General features: G+C 31.3%; 2 protein-coding genes across 4 annotated transcripts in view; both read left to right on the top strand.

The window, feature by feature from the left end:
* LOC130891699 (neurocalcin homolog) overlaps positions 1 to 15,634 on the top strand; it is a 240,146-nt gene that overhangs the window by 142,616 nt on the left and 81,896 nt on the right. The gene's annotated exons all lie outside the window — the stretch shown is intronic.
* Positions 1 to 15,634, top strand: part of LOC130891700 (neuronal calcium sensor 2) — a 163,650-nt gene that overhangs the window by 142,563 nt on the left and 5,453 nt on the right. For all 3 annotated transcript variants that reach the window (XM_057796589.1, XM_057796591.1, XM_057796590.1), the window contains one exon: positions 5,682 to 5,810. In XM_057796589.1, the coding sequence (XP_057652572.1) occupies positions 5,682 to 5,810 (129 nt within the window). The remainder of the gene's footprint in view (positions 1 to 5,681; positions 5,811 to 15,634) is intronic.

Genomic DNA, 15,634 nt, shown 5'->3' with positions numbered 1-15,634 from the left:
GATAATGTCAATAAAATTTCTTAAAAAAGTTATTATTCCATTCTGGATCTTATTATCATATAATCAATGCGCATTGCTTTTCAATGTACATAAGGAAGCCTTAAGATGTAAAAATATATAAACTTCCATATTTTTTTGCTTTATTTAACTGAAAATAATAATAATGTATCAATTCTTTATTAAATTACAATATCTTACGGATCTCCAGAAGTCCACATCTTAGTCTTGCAATTGTTTGTTCAACTTCAGTTACTCTGCTTTTATTGCAGTTGTTAACTTGGGCTTAATGGCCAATTTTTTCAATTTTCATCGAACACTGCACTTAGAAGCATTTACTCTAGCATCCCGGAGTTGTGATTTCATCACATTTGTGATGGCAAATCTATTTTGTAGAAAAATTTCCCCAAACATTTTTCTGAGTGTGGACTGAAAATTGATTTATACCGCATCTTTTCTTTCTTTTTGGGCTTAATTCTTTCCCTGACTCGATTTTCTTTTTTGTGCGTCGTACACTAGATTTGGAAATCCTTCAACTTGGTAATATTTCCAGGTTTGTAAATGTTTTCACATTCATAAGTGCCTTCACTTGTTCACTTATTTCCACTCATAATGAAAACAGTCCAATTATTTTTCTGAAAACACTGCATACAAAATAAACTATACTCCATTCGGGAAGAGTGTAGAGTAATAAATCCCTCTCCTGGCCACCATAGCCGTAGTCACATTTAAGAACAATTCATTATTTTATATTATTAAACCTTAACAAATGAACGTTTATTTTCTAAGAAATTTATTGCATAAAGTTCAAATTTCCAACTATATTTATATAAGTTCCAGTTTGAGAAAAAGTCCTATAAAAGAAAATTCCCAATACACAACTGCATTTCTAGCGCAGTGATTGTCATAGAAACGTTTACAAAACTTAGTGAATTTTCAATATGTCTACCGTTGAAAACTATACTCCAATACATAAAGTGAAGACGTATGCACTCTCTGTTAACGAGAAAGCCATGGCTTTAAATGTATATGGTGCATTGAAATATCAGTACCCTTTAGTGAGTCTGGAAGATCTAACAGTATGTGTTCGAAGATGACAGGTCTAGGATAATCAACGACCTACAAACTTCTTAAAGAAAACAAGTGGATGTTTAAGTGGTCCAAAGTCTCCGTCAGAAAGACCAAAGGTCTACATCGATGAAGATTGCAAATATGCAATCCGCAGGAAAGTCCACTCATTTTACTTTAAAAAGAAAATTCCTACCATTGATAAAATTTTGGCGTCCTTTTTGGAAGACGAATGGCCACCAATCAGCAGAAAAAAACTTGGGCAGGTTCTACATGAATTAAATTTTTATTGGGAAAACAACGTAAAAATTCATATTTAAAAGATTCCGGTCTAGTCGTGTGTTGGAGAAGGTCTTATTTACGAACGATTAAGAAACTCCGACAGTAAGGGAAAACTATTTTTTATTTGGACGATACTTGGGTTAACGATGAGCACACTGTAGGAAAAATATGGCAAGATAAGACAGTTAACAATTTTAGACAAGCTTTCTTGGAGGGACTATCAACAGGATTGAGAGCTCCATCATGGAAAGGCAGACGTTTAATAGTAACACATGGCAATGACAGTGGTTTTGTTGATGGTGGCCTAATGTTATTTGTAAAAAAAACTGCTGACTATCATGAGGATATGAATGCAGATTTGTTCGAGGAATACTTCATACAAATGCTAGATCTTATTACAACCGGATCTGTAATATAATTGTTCTTGATAACGCCAGTTACCACTCGCGAAAAGTTGAAAGTCTGCCTACGACGTCATGGAGAAAACAAGACATTATTAACTAGATAATACAAAAAAAAATATTACATTCAATAATGACTTGGTGAAAAAAGAACTTTTGTCAATTGTCAAAATGAATAAAAATCCCCACAAGAAATATAATATTGATGAAGTGGCAAGAAATCACCAAATTATTATTATTCATGTTCCTCCCTATCACTGTGAACTCAATTCGATCGAATTGATATGGGCCCAAGTTAACGGCGAAGTAGCTCGGAAAAACACAACATTTAAATTAAAGGACGTTAGAATATTACTAAACGAAGCTTTAAAAACGTTACTGCTAAAAACTGGCAAAAATACATTTCAGCATGTTATCAAACAGGAAGAAAAAATGTGGGAATTAGACAACATTATTGATCAAACTGTTGAACCTCTCATGATTAATTTAAACAATTACAATATGTACATACTCGTACTTTAAATATGTTACAGGAAATATTTGTAGACTGTTATATATAATATAGTAATGTGTAGTTTATAGTATATTTTGTATTTTTATTTTTAATACTTACATGTACATACTCGTATTTATAAATAATTAAATAAAAATATCTGTATATATTATTAAAAAGCAATAATAATAGTTTATTAATGACGAAAAACCCATTGCAACAGCTATGATGGTAAGGGTCTTACTTTTTGAGAGATCAGAGGTTGGTGTGAAAGTATTAAAATAGAGAGAGAAATAAAGATATCCTTCAATTTTGGAAAGAAAAAGATGGCCATTCGAATTATCTTGATACTTACATGTATATACTCGTATTTGTAAAAAGCAATAATAATATTTTATTAATTATGAAAAACCCATAGAAATGGCTATGATGGTAAGGGTCTTCTTACTTTTGTGGAGATTCAGAGGTTTGTGTTAAAGTATTAAAATAGAGAGAGAAATAAAGTCATTCGGATTATCTAGTTAACCGCTTGCATTTTATTTCGGTCAATTATGGGGAAAATATATCTCTGTCCAGTAACTTATTTATCATTGGTATATTAAAATATTCCAAATTTTGGACGTAAAGTACCGTACTAAAGATTTCAAGGTTTTCCATTTATGATAAGCATTTATTACTCTACGCACTTTCCAAATAGAGTATAATAACTGAGTAGTACAACACGTTCAAACAAACAATCACAGTCCACAAAGCCACAGAAATACGTCCGTACCTGACGCGATTCCGATACTCGTTTGTACTCGTTTACATTCATGTATCACTTTGTCAAAACAGTGTTGCCATATGTTGAAAATAAATACAAATAGGTAGTCTGTAACAAATATATTAAATAAAAATCAATAATATTATAGTTAAAATATAGAATTACGTCATAAACATTCTTAAGAAACATAAAACTATAAAAAAATACAGTGCGTCTTATAATTTGGCTGTAAAGACTGTAAAAACCATATTCTTGCCAGTTAATAATGTACTTGGTTGCTTCGAACGTCTTTTTTAGAATCCAGTCCATTCAGGCGACTGCAGTTTGATTCAGATCTAAAAAAATATTTTCTATTTTGTTTAAACAGCTTGAAATAGCTTTCATAATAATCAATTGGTAATTATTTTCATTCCATTATGAGAAAACTCGGCACCCGCTTGGAAAGAAGCTTGGTCATACTCTAGTGTATGTAAAATGATGTAAACATTTCTTTATATATTCATAAGTCCTTCTAATATCTTTCAATTTCACTTTATGCTTTTCATTATGATTTTTAGTACCTAACCTCTTCTATTGGCCATCCTTTTGGTCCACCTACGTTTAAGGAGATTTTCACAATGAAAAATTGTTTCTATCAAACTATTACAAGAAAGAAACTGAACTTTTGACTGTCTTTATACTTCAAGGAAATAATATGATTAGTGGTGATCAAAAATATTGCATGACCTAACTAATTGTTTATTCTAAACCTATGTAGTCTATCCGTTTACCTGAATGGAAAGGGTGATATTTTTGGGCGAAATCAATTCTCTACATTGTTTTGTTATACAAACTTTAAAAGTACATTTCAGTTTTGTAATTCTGTAAATTACAACAGAATCTCTTTTAATCTGCAACGTTCACAAAGCCGCCAATTAACGTAATTAAGTTACATCCGTAGTTAAACAGCTTTCATTGATTTGAAAAATTTTAAGCACGTCCTTCTATTTCTAAAAGAGCATTTGGAATTAGCAACCAATTAAACAAGATTAACACTCTAGAAACAACGGATATTTGCCACCTTCCGGGATTATAAACAGTAAGGCTTTTGGTAGAGAAAATGTTAATGCCGAAGGGACTAAAGTTTAAGTCAACTATTTTGTTACAAACAATAAAGTTGTATCAAAATGGTATATTGCCTTCATTTAACTCAAATACCCAAAAATTGATATTGACGAATCTTTCACGATTTTGCTAGCAATAATTTCAATACCAATACACGTACCACGTACGCGTCCGCGCTGACGTTCTCGTTGACGTTACGTTCGACTTCATGTTAGCTAGGCGTTGGTACGCGAACTCAGGCGTTTGTGTTTATAAATCTCAATTCATAATCTGTTGAATTTATGTTGAACGCGAACGAGGGCGCCAAACCGTGCATAAAAGTTTATAAATTGAATTTATTATCCTTTAACAAATAAAGGTCACTTTATAAACTTTTGTGCTCGCGCCCTCGCTGGCGTGGAATCGGTGCTGCATCGGAAAATCCAGACTTTTTGGGTAAACTCACATATTATTGATAACTTTAATCTCCAATTGAAACTGATGAAACATCACATATAATGAATTTAGGGCAGATTGTTTTTTTTGAGGAAAATCAACTTCTTGTTACATGACAAACATTCCTATCCTTTCCAATACCTACGATTCTTACGCTCCTACTCATACTCGTATGCGGATGATTTTTATCCCGCTTATATTAGTTTTATCTGTATGTTGGGTTTGATTATGAGCTTGTTTGTAACTTTTCTTTTAGCTTATTACTGTTAGTATATCCCACTACTTTAATTGCGTTCGTTAGCTGGGCGAGCTAAGACATTAACCTCCAGATTCGTCTGTCATGAGTTCAAATCCCGTTAACGCTAAAATTTGTTTTTTCAGCAATTTTTCTTAGAAATTATCACTGCAAATTTTTTCTATACAACTAAACAAACTTTACAACTGTTTGCTCTCTGTTGAAGATTTACTGTACTACCTATGTTACTACTATAATTTAGAATTTGACACCTTACATTTTATATGTTGTTCGAGAAGATTCTTGCATCCGTGTACCCTCTGTTGGAGATTTACAATACTAATGTCTAGAACTTAGAGAAAAATTTTATTTTTAACAATAATTCGAATCAAAAAATGGAAAATACATATAGTTATAAAAAAATCAACCAAAAAAGACGCTCTCATAGCATATGAAACTAAGAAGTGAAACATATAGTTTAAAAAAATGAAAAACCAGCTTTCAAAGCACATCAAACTGAAAAGTTGAAAATAAGCTTGAAACAATAATGAATGAAAAATACAACAAATATGGAACGAAGCACCCCACGCTTTTATCAAAATAACACTAGTATTTTTCGGTAATTACTCTTTTCAACTTATTTTAAAAATCATTTGGAACTTTGCTTCAAAGCCATTTTTTAGTTTATTTAAAATATCTTTATTATTAGTCGGGATGTGAATATGTAATTCGTACTCGTATTAGTCACTATTCACATGTGGTAGGTATGTGTAGTTTTTACTTTTGAAACTTTGACCCAATTTTTCGTACCTGCAATTCTTCGGAGTATCCTTCGTAAATTATTGAAACGGCAGGAAAGAATCCTTTGAAAAAGTTTCATGTCCCTTTTTTTTCTTGTTACAGGAATTTCTGCTGGCGATCGATGTCACGTCGAGCGGCACGCCGGAGGAAAAACTAAAGTGGGCCTTCCGTATGTACGATGTCGACGGTAACGGCGTCATAGACATTCAGGAGATGACAAAAATTGTCCAGGTGAGTGATTTCTATTAACTTTTTCACCCTAAAGCAGACCATCATTTGGACGTTTGAAATTATTAGATCTACTTTTTTTTCGAGTCATATTAGTCATGAAAAAAACGTCACTCTCTCCATATATCGCAAATTGCATTAGTGAAGAGCGCTCTGCGTAGGATAAGAAATTTAAATTTTTAATGTTTCGGGATTTGATGCAAAAAATTCGAATTAGAAATATTTGATTGTGTGTGTAAGTATTTTCAATAAAACTTACAATTTATGATAATTTTCTTCAGAATGTCTTTTTATGGCGAACGGTTTCCTTGGCATTTATAACGATCTAAAAATCTACATATCTCCTATACCATACATTTTATCTAGTTGAACAAACAGTACTTTTTTATTAAAAAATCGATAAAAATTTATTTTTACCATATTCACATTGTATAGGTTGTCCCCGTAAAAGTTACGGATTTTTAACTATTGAGCATGAGCTGCCTCTAGCCTTCATAATGTTTTAATCTATGATTTAGAAAATATATTCAAATATAAGTTCTGATTCCGCAACTTTAAATGCCTATAGATCAGAAACCTGTGGTTGTATGAGAATTTCACAGCATTATTTTCACTATCGAATTTTTTGCATCAAGTCCTGAAACAAACAACGCGTCCGTAAAATGTGTTTGCGAGAAAATGTCATAACTTTGCAAAAAACTGCTGCGCTAGGAAGATATATATATTATTTCTCACTAGTTTCACAAATACTATTGTATACGTAGCTGGACTAATAAAGTTACGAAAATTGCCAAAAATGGAATCTTTTGAAAACTAACAAAAGTGACAAAATTTGATCACACGAAAGATAAAAACTTTGTAATAAATGAGTCTAAAACAAAAACAATCAACATCAAAAAAGTAGGCGAGAATATTCTCTAAATATGATGGTGTTTTTGATGTAAATGAATCCCTGCAAATTTGACTTTAGTCAGCAATGTTTCAAAGAGATATTGAGAATGAAGTAAATTGTACTAAAGCCAACGTTGATCGAATTCGTAGGAACAGCCAACCAACGGGAAATTAAGTGAAAAAACATGTCTCTTGAGAAAAAAGTCGGGTGAAGATAAACGCCACAGCTCGGATTAATGAGTAGATGCAGGATATGTCGTCTCATCGCTAAAATACATAAAATAATAAATTTGAGTTTTAATAAAATAAATCGGAACTTCAATTTGAATAAATTAGTAACAATATTGATGCTGTTATTTCGAATCGGTTTATCTACATTGAATATACAATAAAATTTTTTATTGTTTAGAAAAGTAATTCATCATTCAAGCATCAAAAATATTTAATTCCAAAACAAAATCCAAACTTGTAGCAAAGTTTTGAACAAATTTATCCATGTACAGAATTAATGCTAAAAGAAATATAAGTAAAGATTGTAAAAATCATGTTGACTGTGAGAATCTTCCAAACAAGATATTAGTTGGGCAGAAAACTTCGTAGGTTAACACATAGGTGGCGATACTGGTATTAAATCCATATGATTTTCAGTTATCTCTAACCTTCAAAAGACACATGTAAAACTTTTGTTGGTTTGAAAAAATAAAAAGGAATTTTGCGTGTCAATGAATTATTGATTTTTGGAAAAAATACTATTGAAGGCGAAACTTGACTTAGTAAACATTATTGCGTTCAAACATCCTTTAACGAATCCTGAGTCACTACCAATATGATAAGATTAAGGCTTTTTCCGTTTACAGATGGGGTTTTTCAACCTGAATGTTCTTAAATCAACCAAGTTTATGTGGTACATTTTTTTATCATCTCTTCGGAACTCTGCGTTATTTCTTTCAAATATTTTCTGCGCCTCTTCCTCTTCCTTCCTCACGTAAAATACGTAACAAGACATGACTTGATATTTTTGTTAGATTTCCAATAGATTGAAGAGAGAATACAATTTCCTTCACAATTGGTAATTCATTTTTAATAAAAAACTCATATACTTCACGAGACTCCCTCTCTATTATTTTGTACCGATTTTGCCAAATCTTTTTTGTAGTGAACTCCCCAAAGAGGCTGTCACTGACGGAACCATCAAAAAAACCCACAAAAAATATCGAATAACCAGAAAGTGATCCTGATTGAGATAACTAAGACCCCAAAGGAATATGTAGGATATATCGTGAATGAAGATAAAGCTCTGTTCAAAGTGAGTGCCGCGGAAACTCAAAATAGAACTGACGACAAAGTGTGTAAAAGTCAACTAACAAGATTATGATATTTATTATTTTTTTAAGATGCGCATGGTATAATATTTATTGACTGTCTTAAAAAGAGAGAAACCATAATCAGGGACTATTAAGTAGCTTTATTGGAGCGTTTGGAGGATGATATTAAGGAATAATGATTCAATTTCAAAAAGAAGAAAGTTTTGTTTCTATAAGATAATGCACCGTGTCTTAAATCAATGGAAATGATTGAAAAATTGCATGAATTGGGCATCGAATTGCTTCGGCATTCTCAAAATTTGACCCCCAGCAATTTTGTCCTTTTCGCCTCAAGAAGATACTCGTTGGACAGACATTTTGCGCCGATGAAGAGGTAATCGCCGAAACGAAGCCTATTTTGAGGCTAAAGATTAATAAATTGTATAGAAAGAGAGATTTGTTGGTTAAATTTGGTAGGATAAAGAGGAGGGTTTGTTGGAGTGGGCCCTGATATAGGAATTGCTCCTCTGCAGGGCTGGAGTTCTGTGAGGTTGTGTTTGCCGAACTTTTCTAGAGAGGAAAAGCGGAGATTTTGACTAGAAGAAAGCGAAAGGGAGCTTGCAAGCAAAAACGGATTTTCTCTATACTTTATTTGGAAAGAGCGTAGAGTAATAAATGCTCATCATAAATGCAAAACCTTGAAATCTTTAGTACGGTACTTTACGTCCAAAATTTGGAATATTTTAATATGCCAATGATAAATAAGTAACTGGGCAGAGATATATTTTCCCCATAATTGAACGTACTAAAATGAAAAATAGATAATCCGAATGGCCATCTTTTTCTTTCCAAAATTGAAGGATATCTTTATTTCTTTCTCTATTTTAATACTTTCACACCAACCTCTGATCTCTCCAAAAGTAAGACCCTTACCATCATAGCTGTTGCAATGGGTTTTTCGTTATTAATAAAATATTATTATTGCTTTTTAATAATATTTACAGTTATTTTTATTTAATTATTTATAAATACGAGTATGTACATGTAAGTATTAAAAATAAAAATAAAAAATATACTAAACTACAGATTACTATTTAATATACAACAGTCTACAAATATTTCCAGTAACATATTTAAAGTATGTACATATTTGCAATATATGTATTTTATTCCGAAGAACTAGTGGATGAATTGTTTAAATTAATCATGAGAGGTCAATAGTTTGATCAATAATGTTGTCTAATTCCCACATTTTTTCTTCCTGTTTGATAACATGCTGAATGTATTTTTGCCAGTTTTTAGCAGTAACGTTTTTTAAAGCTTCGTTTAGTAATATTCTAACGTTCTTTAATTTAAATGTTGTGTTTTTCCGAGCTACTTCGCCTTTAACTTGGGCTTATATCAATTCGATCAGATTGAGTTCACAGTGATAGAGTGGAAGACGAATAATAGTAATTTTGTGATTTCTTGCCACTTCATCAATATTATATTTCTTGTGGGGATTTTTATTTATTTTGACAATTGACAAAAGGTCGTTTTTCACCAAGTCATTGTTGAATGTAATATTTTTTTGTATTACCCAGTTAATAATGTCTTGTTTTCTCCATGACGTCGTAGGTAAACTTTCAACTTGTCTCGAGTGGTAACTGGCGTTGTCAAGAACAATTACAGATCCGGCTGGAATAAGATTTAGCATTTGTTACTATTAATCGTCTGCCTTTCCCTGATGGAGCTCTCAATCCTGTTTATAGTCCTTCCAAGAAAACTTGTCTAAAATTGTTAAACGTCTTATTTTGCCATATTTTTCAGTGTGTCCCTCGTTAACCCAAGTCTTGTACAAATAAAAAATAGGTTTTCCTCCCTCCTGGAGTTTCTTAATCGTTCGTAAATAAGATCTTCTCCAACACACAACTAGAACTGTCATCTTCGAACACATACTGTTAGATCTTCCAGACTCACTGAAGGGTACTGATATTTCAATGCACCATATACAGTTAAAGCCATGGCTTTCTCGTTAACAGAGAGTGCATACGTCTTCACTTTATGTATTGGAGTATAGTTTTCAAAGGTCGACATATTGAAAATTCACCAAAGTTTTGTAAACGTTTCTGTGACAAACACTGCGCTAGAAATGCAGTTGTGCATTGGGAATTTTCTCTTATAGGACTTTTTCTTAAACTGAAACTTATCAATAACCATTTAATATATATATTTAATATTTCAATGTTTTATTACCATCTTGCAAAATGTACCTAATTATCGTTTTTCCCAGGAAACATTTTACAAATTGTTTTCATATTAACCTGTCTGGTAAGGTATATACTATAAAGGGCGTGAAATATTTACCTGTCAACATCATTCCTTTCTTAAAATACCCCAAAGGAATTGTTTTGGCCGATAACTAAATATAGTTGGAAATTTGAACTTGATGAAATAAATTTCTTAGAAAATAAATGTTGGATTCATTTGCTAAGGTTAAATAATGAATTGTTCTTAAATGTGACTACGGCTATCGTGGCCAGGAAAGGGATTGATTTATTACTCTACACTCTTTCCGAATGAAGTATAATTGAGTGTTTTTTTTATTTCTAAAAAGTTATTTTTATTTTTTGGTTTTTTGAAAAAATCAATTTCCTTTACAATTGGTAATCCATTCTTAATCAAAAACTCATATACTGCACGAGACTCCCTCTCTGTTATTTTGTACCGATTTTGCCAAATCTTTTTTGCCCAAATTACAATTTTGTCATTATTGATTCGTGTATCAATAAAGTATTGCTTTTTGGAAAACATACTATTGAAGACAAAACTTGACTTGATGAACATTTGTTGCGTTCAAACATCCTTCAACAACTTGCAAGCAAAAACGGTTTTTCTCGAATTGAGATTTTTTATTTTTGAAATTTTTTTTTTATTTTCGAAAAGTTTTTTTATTTTTTGGTTTTTTGAAAAAATTTTTTTTGTGTACTTCAATATTTAAAAGGAGGTTGGCGGGTACAGCTGCGGCTGCGGCTGCTCAATTCCCTTTCGTCAGCCATTTGGCTGGAGAATCGGTTCACCAAGTTGCAGACTAATGTTATAAAAATGGTATAGAAAAACAGTATGATCTCTATAATCTTTGTAACACCCTTGAAGAGAACTATATTAATAATAATATTAAATTTGATCAAAAAAGATTTTTTTTTAATCTAATCTACGAAATTTTCAGCCCACCTGCTAGAGGGAAAGATGTTATTGATTGCATTCCTTATAATTAAAGAACAAAAATAATTGAGACATATTGTCGTTCACACTTCAATAAAATTGATGCCTGAATAGCTAGAATTGAAGGAAATCTTGGAAAATAGATAAATAGATAAAAAAAATATTTCCTTTACTTAATTTCATTTTTTTTTTTCATAGAGCTTGAAACATTTTTTCTATCAACGGCTTTGAACGTATATTGAGTGATTTCTTTTTTAAAACCAAAAACCTAAAATCGACGACAATAATGTTTTCATCAGGGAAGCTAGTAGATAATTTATCAATATTTCTTTCCAATAAAATCAAAAAAATTGGAAACTGACTTTAATTAATGATTTTCCCTTACAATTTTCCCATCAATTCATAAGCATCAAATATCAGAATATCTATCATTTTCCTGTCTGTTGAGAAATTTTTTGCTTATAATTTACATTTTATTATGATGAAATGCTCTTCAGTAATTGATCGCAATCCTTCCCTTAACTGAAGTGTAAATCCATGTTAATGACAACTGCTTGGCTAAATGAAGGCCTCAAGTGGGCCATTAAAGGAAAATGTCAGGTGCTTTCATTCATTACCCATCATTTTCATACTTCTAAACTTATAGTACGGTAGCTTTTAAATCAATTTCTTCTTATATTGGATGTACTTGGTTACTTTTTAACGGAGAGTCAATTAATAATACATTTATTTCCTCCTATCAATTTATATATTAATTATTTAACAGATTTTGTCCAATTAATTATAATTTTAAACAAACAATATGAGTTATGATTCGCTACTATAACTCACTATAATGTATCTGAAACTATTCTCGGAATTATTTACGAACCCAATACCAGGGTAGCTCAGTAATTTCGAACAAGCTGATTAGCCCAACGAAAACACTCCATTATTGTATACTAGGGGAGTATTTTCACCTTTATAACTTTGACATGTTTAGGTTAATATCTAATTATTGTAGCTTTTGTACTAACAAAGGTCAAGTCACATATAGTAACAAATGTATACAGGGTGTCCCACGACGAGATACAACTATCTGTATATGGTAAAATAGTTATAGTAAAATCATGAAAATTTCTACGTTTGGGTTTTCGGATACGATCTTTTCTATAAATTATTTTCAAAGTTGGCCGACTTCCGGTTCTACTGTAACTTTGCTATTTTGAATAGAACACCCTATATATATATATATATATATATATATATATATATATATATATATATATATATATATATATATATTAATACATTTTTGAAATCTACGTAAAATTTTAGTATACTTTTGTCTAAAAACTTTTTCGAAAAATACAAACTTTTTGAGTTATTAATTTTTTTTAGAAAAAATTTGACCATTGCAGACCCTTATAAATTATTTTTTACGAAACTCATCTAAGTTTTAATGCAGCCAGAGTGAAGGAGCGATGGGAACAAGACGTTTCCTTGTGCCGATACGTTAGATCTGTAGGAAGTAGTAAGTCCGGCAAATTTTTCATTGAATGTTTGGGCTTGGATGAGTATCAATGGACCTGGCGTTTCTTGGAGAATTTGTGCAAGGTTCAACTCTCAAGTTTACCTTAATATTTTAGACAATATTATGTTGCCATCATAAATCAAACTTATGGTGAAAACAATAATTGTCCTGTTCACACCGCATAATTTAACAATGGTTTCGACAAAACAATATTGAGACTTTGCCGTAGCCTGCATATAGTCCTGATATAAATCCCATTTGAAAATTTATGGTGGCTGCTGAAAAAAATTCCGTACTAGAAATCAAGAAGAGCTATGGGAAGCCATTGAAACAGCATGGAAAGACCCAGATTTAAATGAAATTTAATTCATTCCGTGCCAAGAATATTAGTTAAAAAGAAGAATGGATCTCTAATTAATTACTAACAAATTTTCGAATTCAATTCTTTATTGTCAAATATTTTGAAGATTTGTTATGTTATCTAGTGTTTTATCATCAATATAAGTATTAGTATAATAAATTTTTTTGTAACTTGGTGAATATTGGTGAACGTGGCAACAAATGTCAATTAAATTTACACAGCTAAAAAATTGCAAATATGTATAATAAGACTTGTATGCTTGAGATCATAAGTTTTATTGGGTTTAACTCGATAGTTGTAGGTGACAATCGAATTAAATTACGCCTCGTTCTCGCGGTATTTCATCTACTACTTATTCCAAAGATTAATGACATTGTGTTTTAGTAATTTTATTAATTCAATTTACAAAATGGAGCTATTCTCTATTGGGTGGTTGGTAAGTTTTCTACCTGTCGGCTGTGGTAAGGAGCGTTACCTCTAAGAATTACAGATCCTGGTTATATTCTTATGAGAATATCTGAAAACCATTCTTCTGCACACATTTCTTCATAATAAATTCCAGTTTTTTCAAAAGACAAATGAGTTTAAACTTCCTTTGACGATTCCTGAGTCACTCCCAATATGAGTAATATTAAGGAATTTCCCGTTTATATATGGGGCTTTTAAACTTGTATGTCCTTCAATCCGCCAGGTTTATTTGGTATAATTTTTCTATCACCATCTTTGACATTTCTTTCAGATATTTTCTGTGACATTAAATTATATACTATTTGTCAATAAGTGCATTATTCCTATTTTTCTTTAAATGATCGTTCGTCTCACGTAAAATACATAACAAGACACGTCATGGTATTTTTTTTGGACTTAGATCATTAGTTTGAAGGGAGAAAATAATTTTATCTACAATTGGTAATCCTTTTTAATAAAAAATTCATGTACTCTTATTTTTAGTGCCAATTTCAAAAACAAATTTGAAACTTTTCATTAGCGGAGCTAATTCTGTTCCAATGGTTGTTGAATTGGAGGCCTTAATAAAGAAAATTGTATGTATTTGTTCAACTTCAGCAATCATATTTTACGAGACGATAAGTGGCACCCAGTATCTCCAGATCTTACACCTCTATATTTTTTTGGAGTTATTAAAGCTCATAGATAAAACGTAACACCTACAAAAGCTGCTAGACCGAATTAGAGACGAAGTTAATAGAATTCATTCGGAAACTTCATGTGATGTGCAAGAAGAATGTGCATGTAATTTTGCAGTTCGTCAACTGAAAATATTATCTGACTAAATGAAATTATTTTTTCCATTTTCTATGTATAAGCATTAGTCAGTTGAATGTGTACTGCTGAATACATTATTCAAAGAACTTTCAAATGAAATATTAGAAGACCCACTCTTCAATATAAAAAAAATCAACGATTTATTTTTTTAATAAATTGTCCAGAAAATAATTAATTTGTTCCATAAATTAGCTACGCACTGTATGCACTTAAATCCATTGAAAAAGATCAATCAATATGCAGACACTAGTTTTTTAAGGGCAGCTATCACTAAAAGAGTCATCTGACAGAATCATTGAAAAGACCTATCATAGTGAAGCAAACATTTACTTTTATAAGCTACTTAACTATCGATTTACCGTTCCTCTCACTTTCCAAACAACGAGTACACAAATCGAGTTTGAGTGAATTAATGGACTGGAAAACGCCCAGATATTTTTATTGAAGTGACAAGAACTCCTTGTTTTTTCATATTATCGTGTTCCGGTTCGACTGTTAAAGTAAAAGGGGTAGAAAATATCAGTTTAAGCAAATGATAGGGCATGACCAACACTTTAATGGTTATAATGAAAGTTTATTTTAAGATTTTCTTCACCTTGACATTAGTAATTTGTCGTCATTGCGGTGTTTTTCACAGTTTTCACGAAAGTTCTTTGGTACTTCACATAGTGAAACTAGCAAATATATTACCAAACATAGTTTCTATTAAGATGGACACACCGATATTCTAGCGTTTCTAATGAGAGGAAATATCTGCAAACTACTGATTTACCGCACATATGACAAAAGTAATTATTAAGTACGTTGAGGAACCACTTATCTATGCAATGAACTCTTTTCTTTAAGGCAAAAGATGAGTTTCAATGGTTATACTAAAAATGAAATCGCCCACATCCCCAAAACAAAGAAATAGATCTTTAGAGACGTGTGATATTTCAAATATCACATATATCATATAAAATATCCAGACATTGGATATTGAAAAAATAAATCATGAAATACATATGTATTGAATCAATATAAAAGAAATAAAACCTGGCGCAAAGGTGATAGACAATGGATACATCGACTAACTAACATTATCAGTAAGAATATTGAAAAGTGAAAAAAAAGACCACTGATAGAACTAGAGAAAAGGAAATGGAGGATATTAAAGTGATTAAACGGAAAATTCAATATGAATGAATAGAAAAAACGATAAAACGCAAACATAAAATTATTAAAATCTCGACGTGAATGCGTGCATCGAGCGCACGTGATTTGAGCGCAC

The sequence above is a fragment of the Diorhabda carinulata genome, chromosome 3 (genome assembly GCF_026250575.1).
Source record: "Diorhabda carinulata isolate Delta chromosome 3, icDioCari1.1, whole genome shotgun sequence".
NCBI classification, from domain to species: domain Eukaryota; kingdom Metazoa; phylum Arthropoda; class Insecta; order Coleoptera; family Chrysomelidae; genus Diorhabda; species Diorhabda carinulata.
Note: the sequence above shows the minus strand (reverse complement) of the source record. Positions and strands in the feature narration are given on the sequence as shown.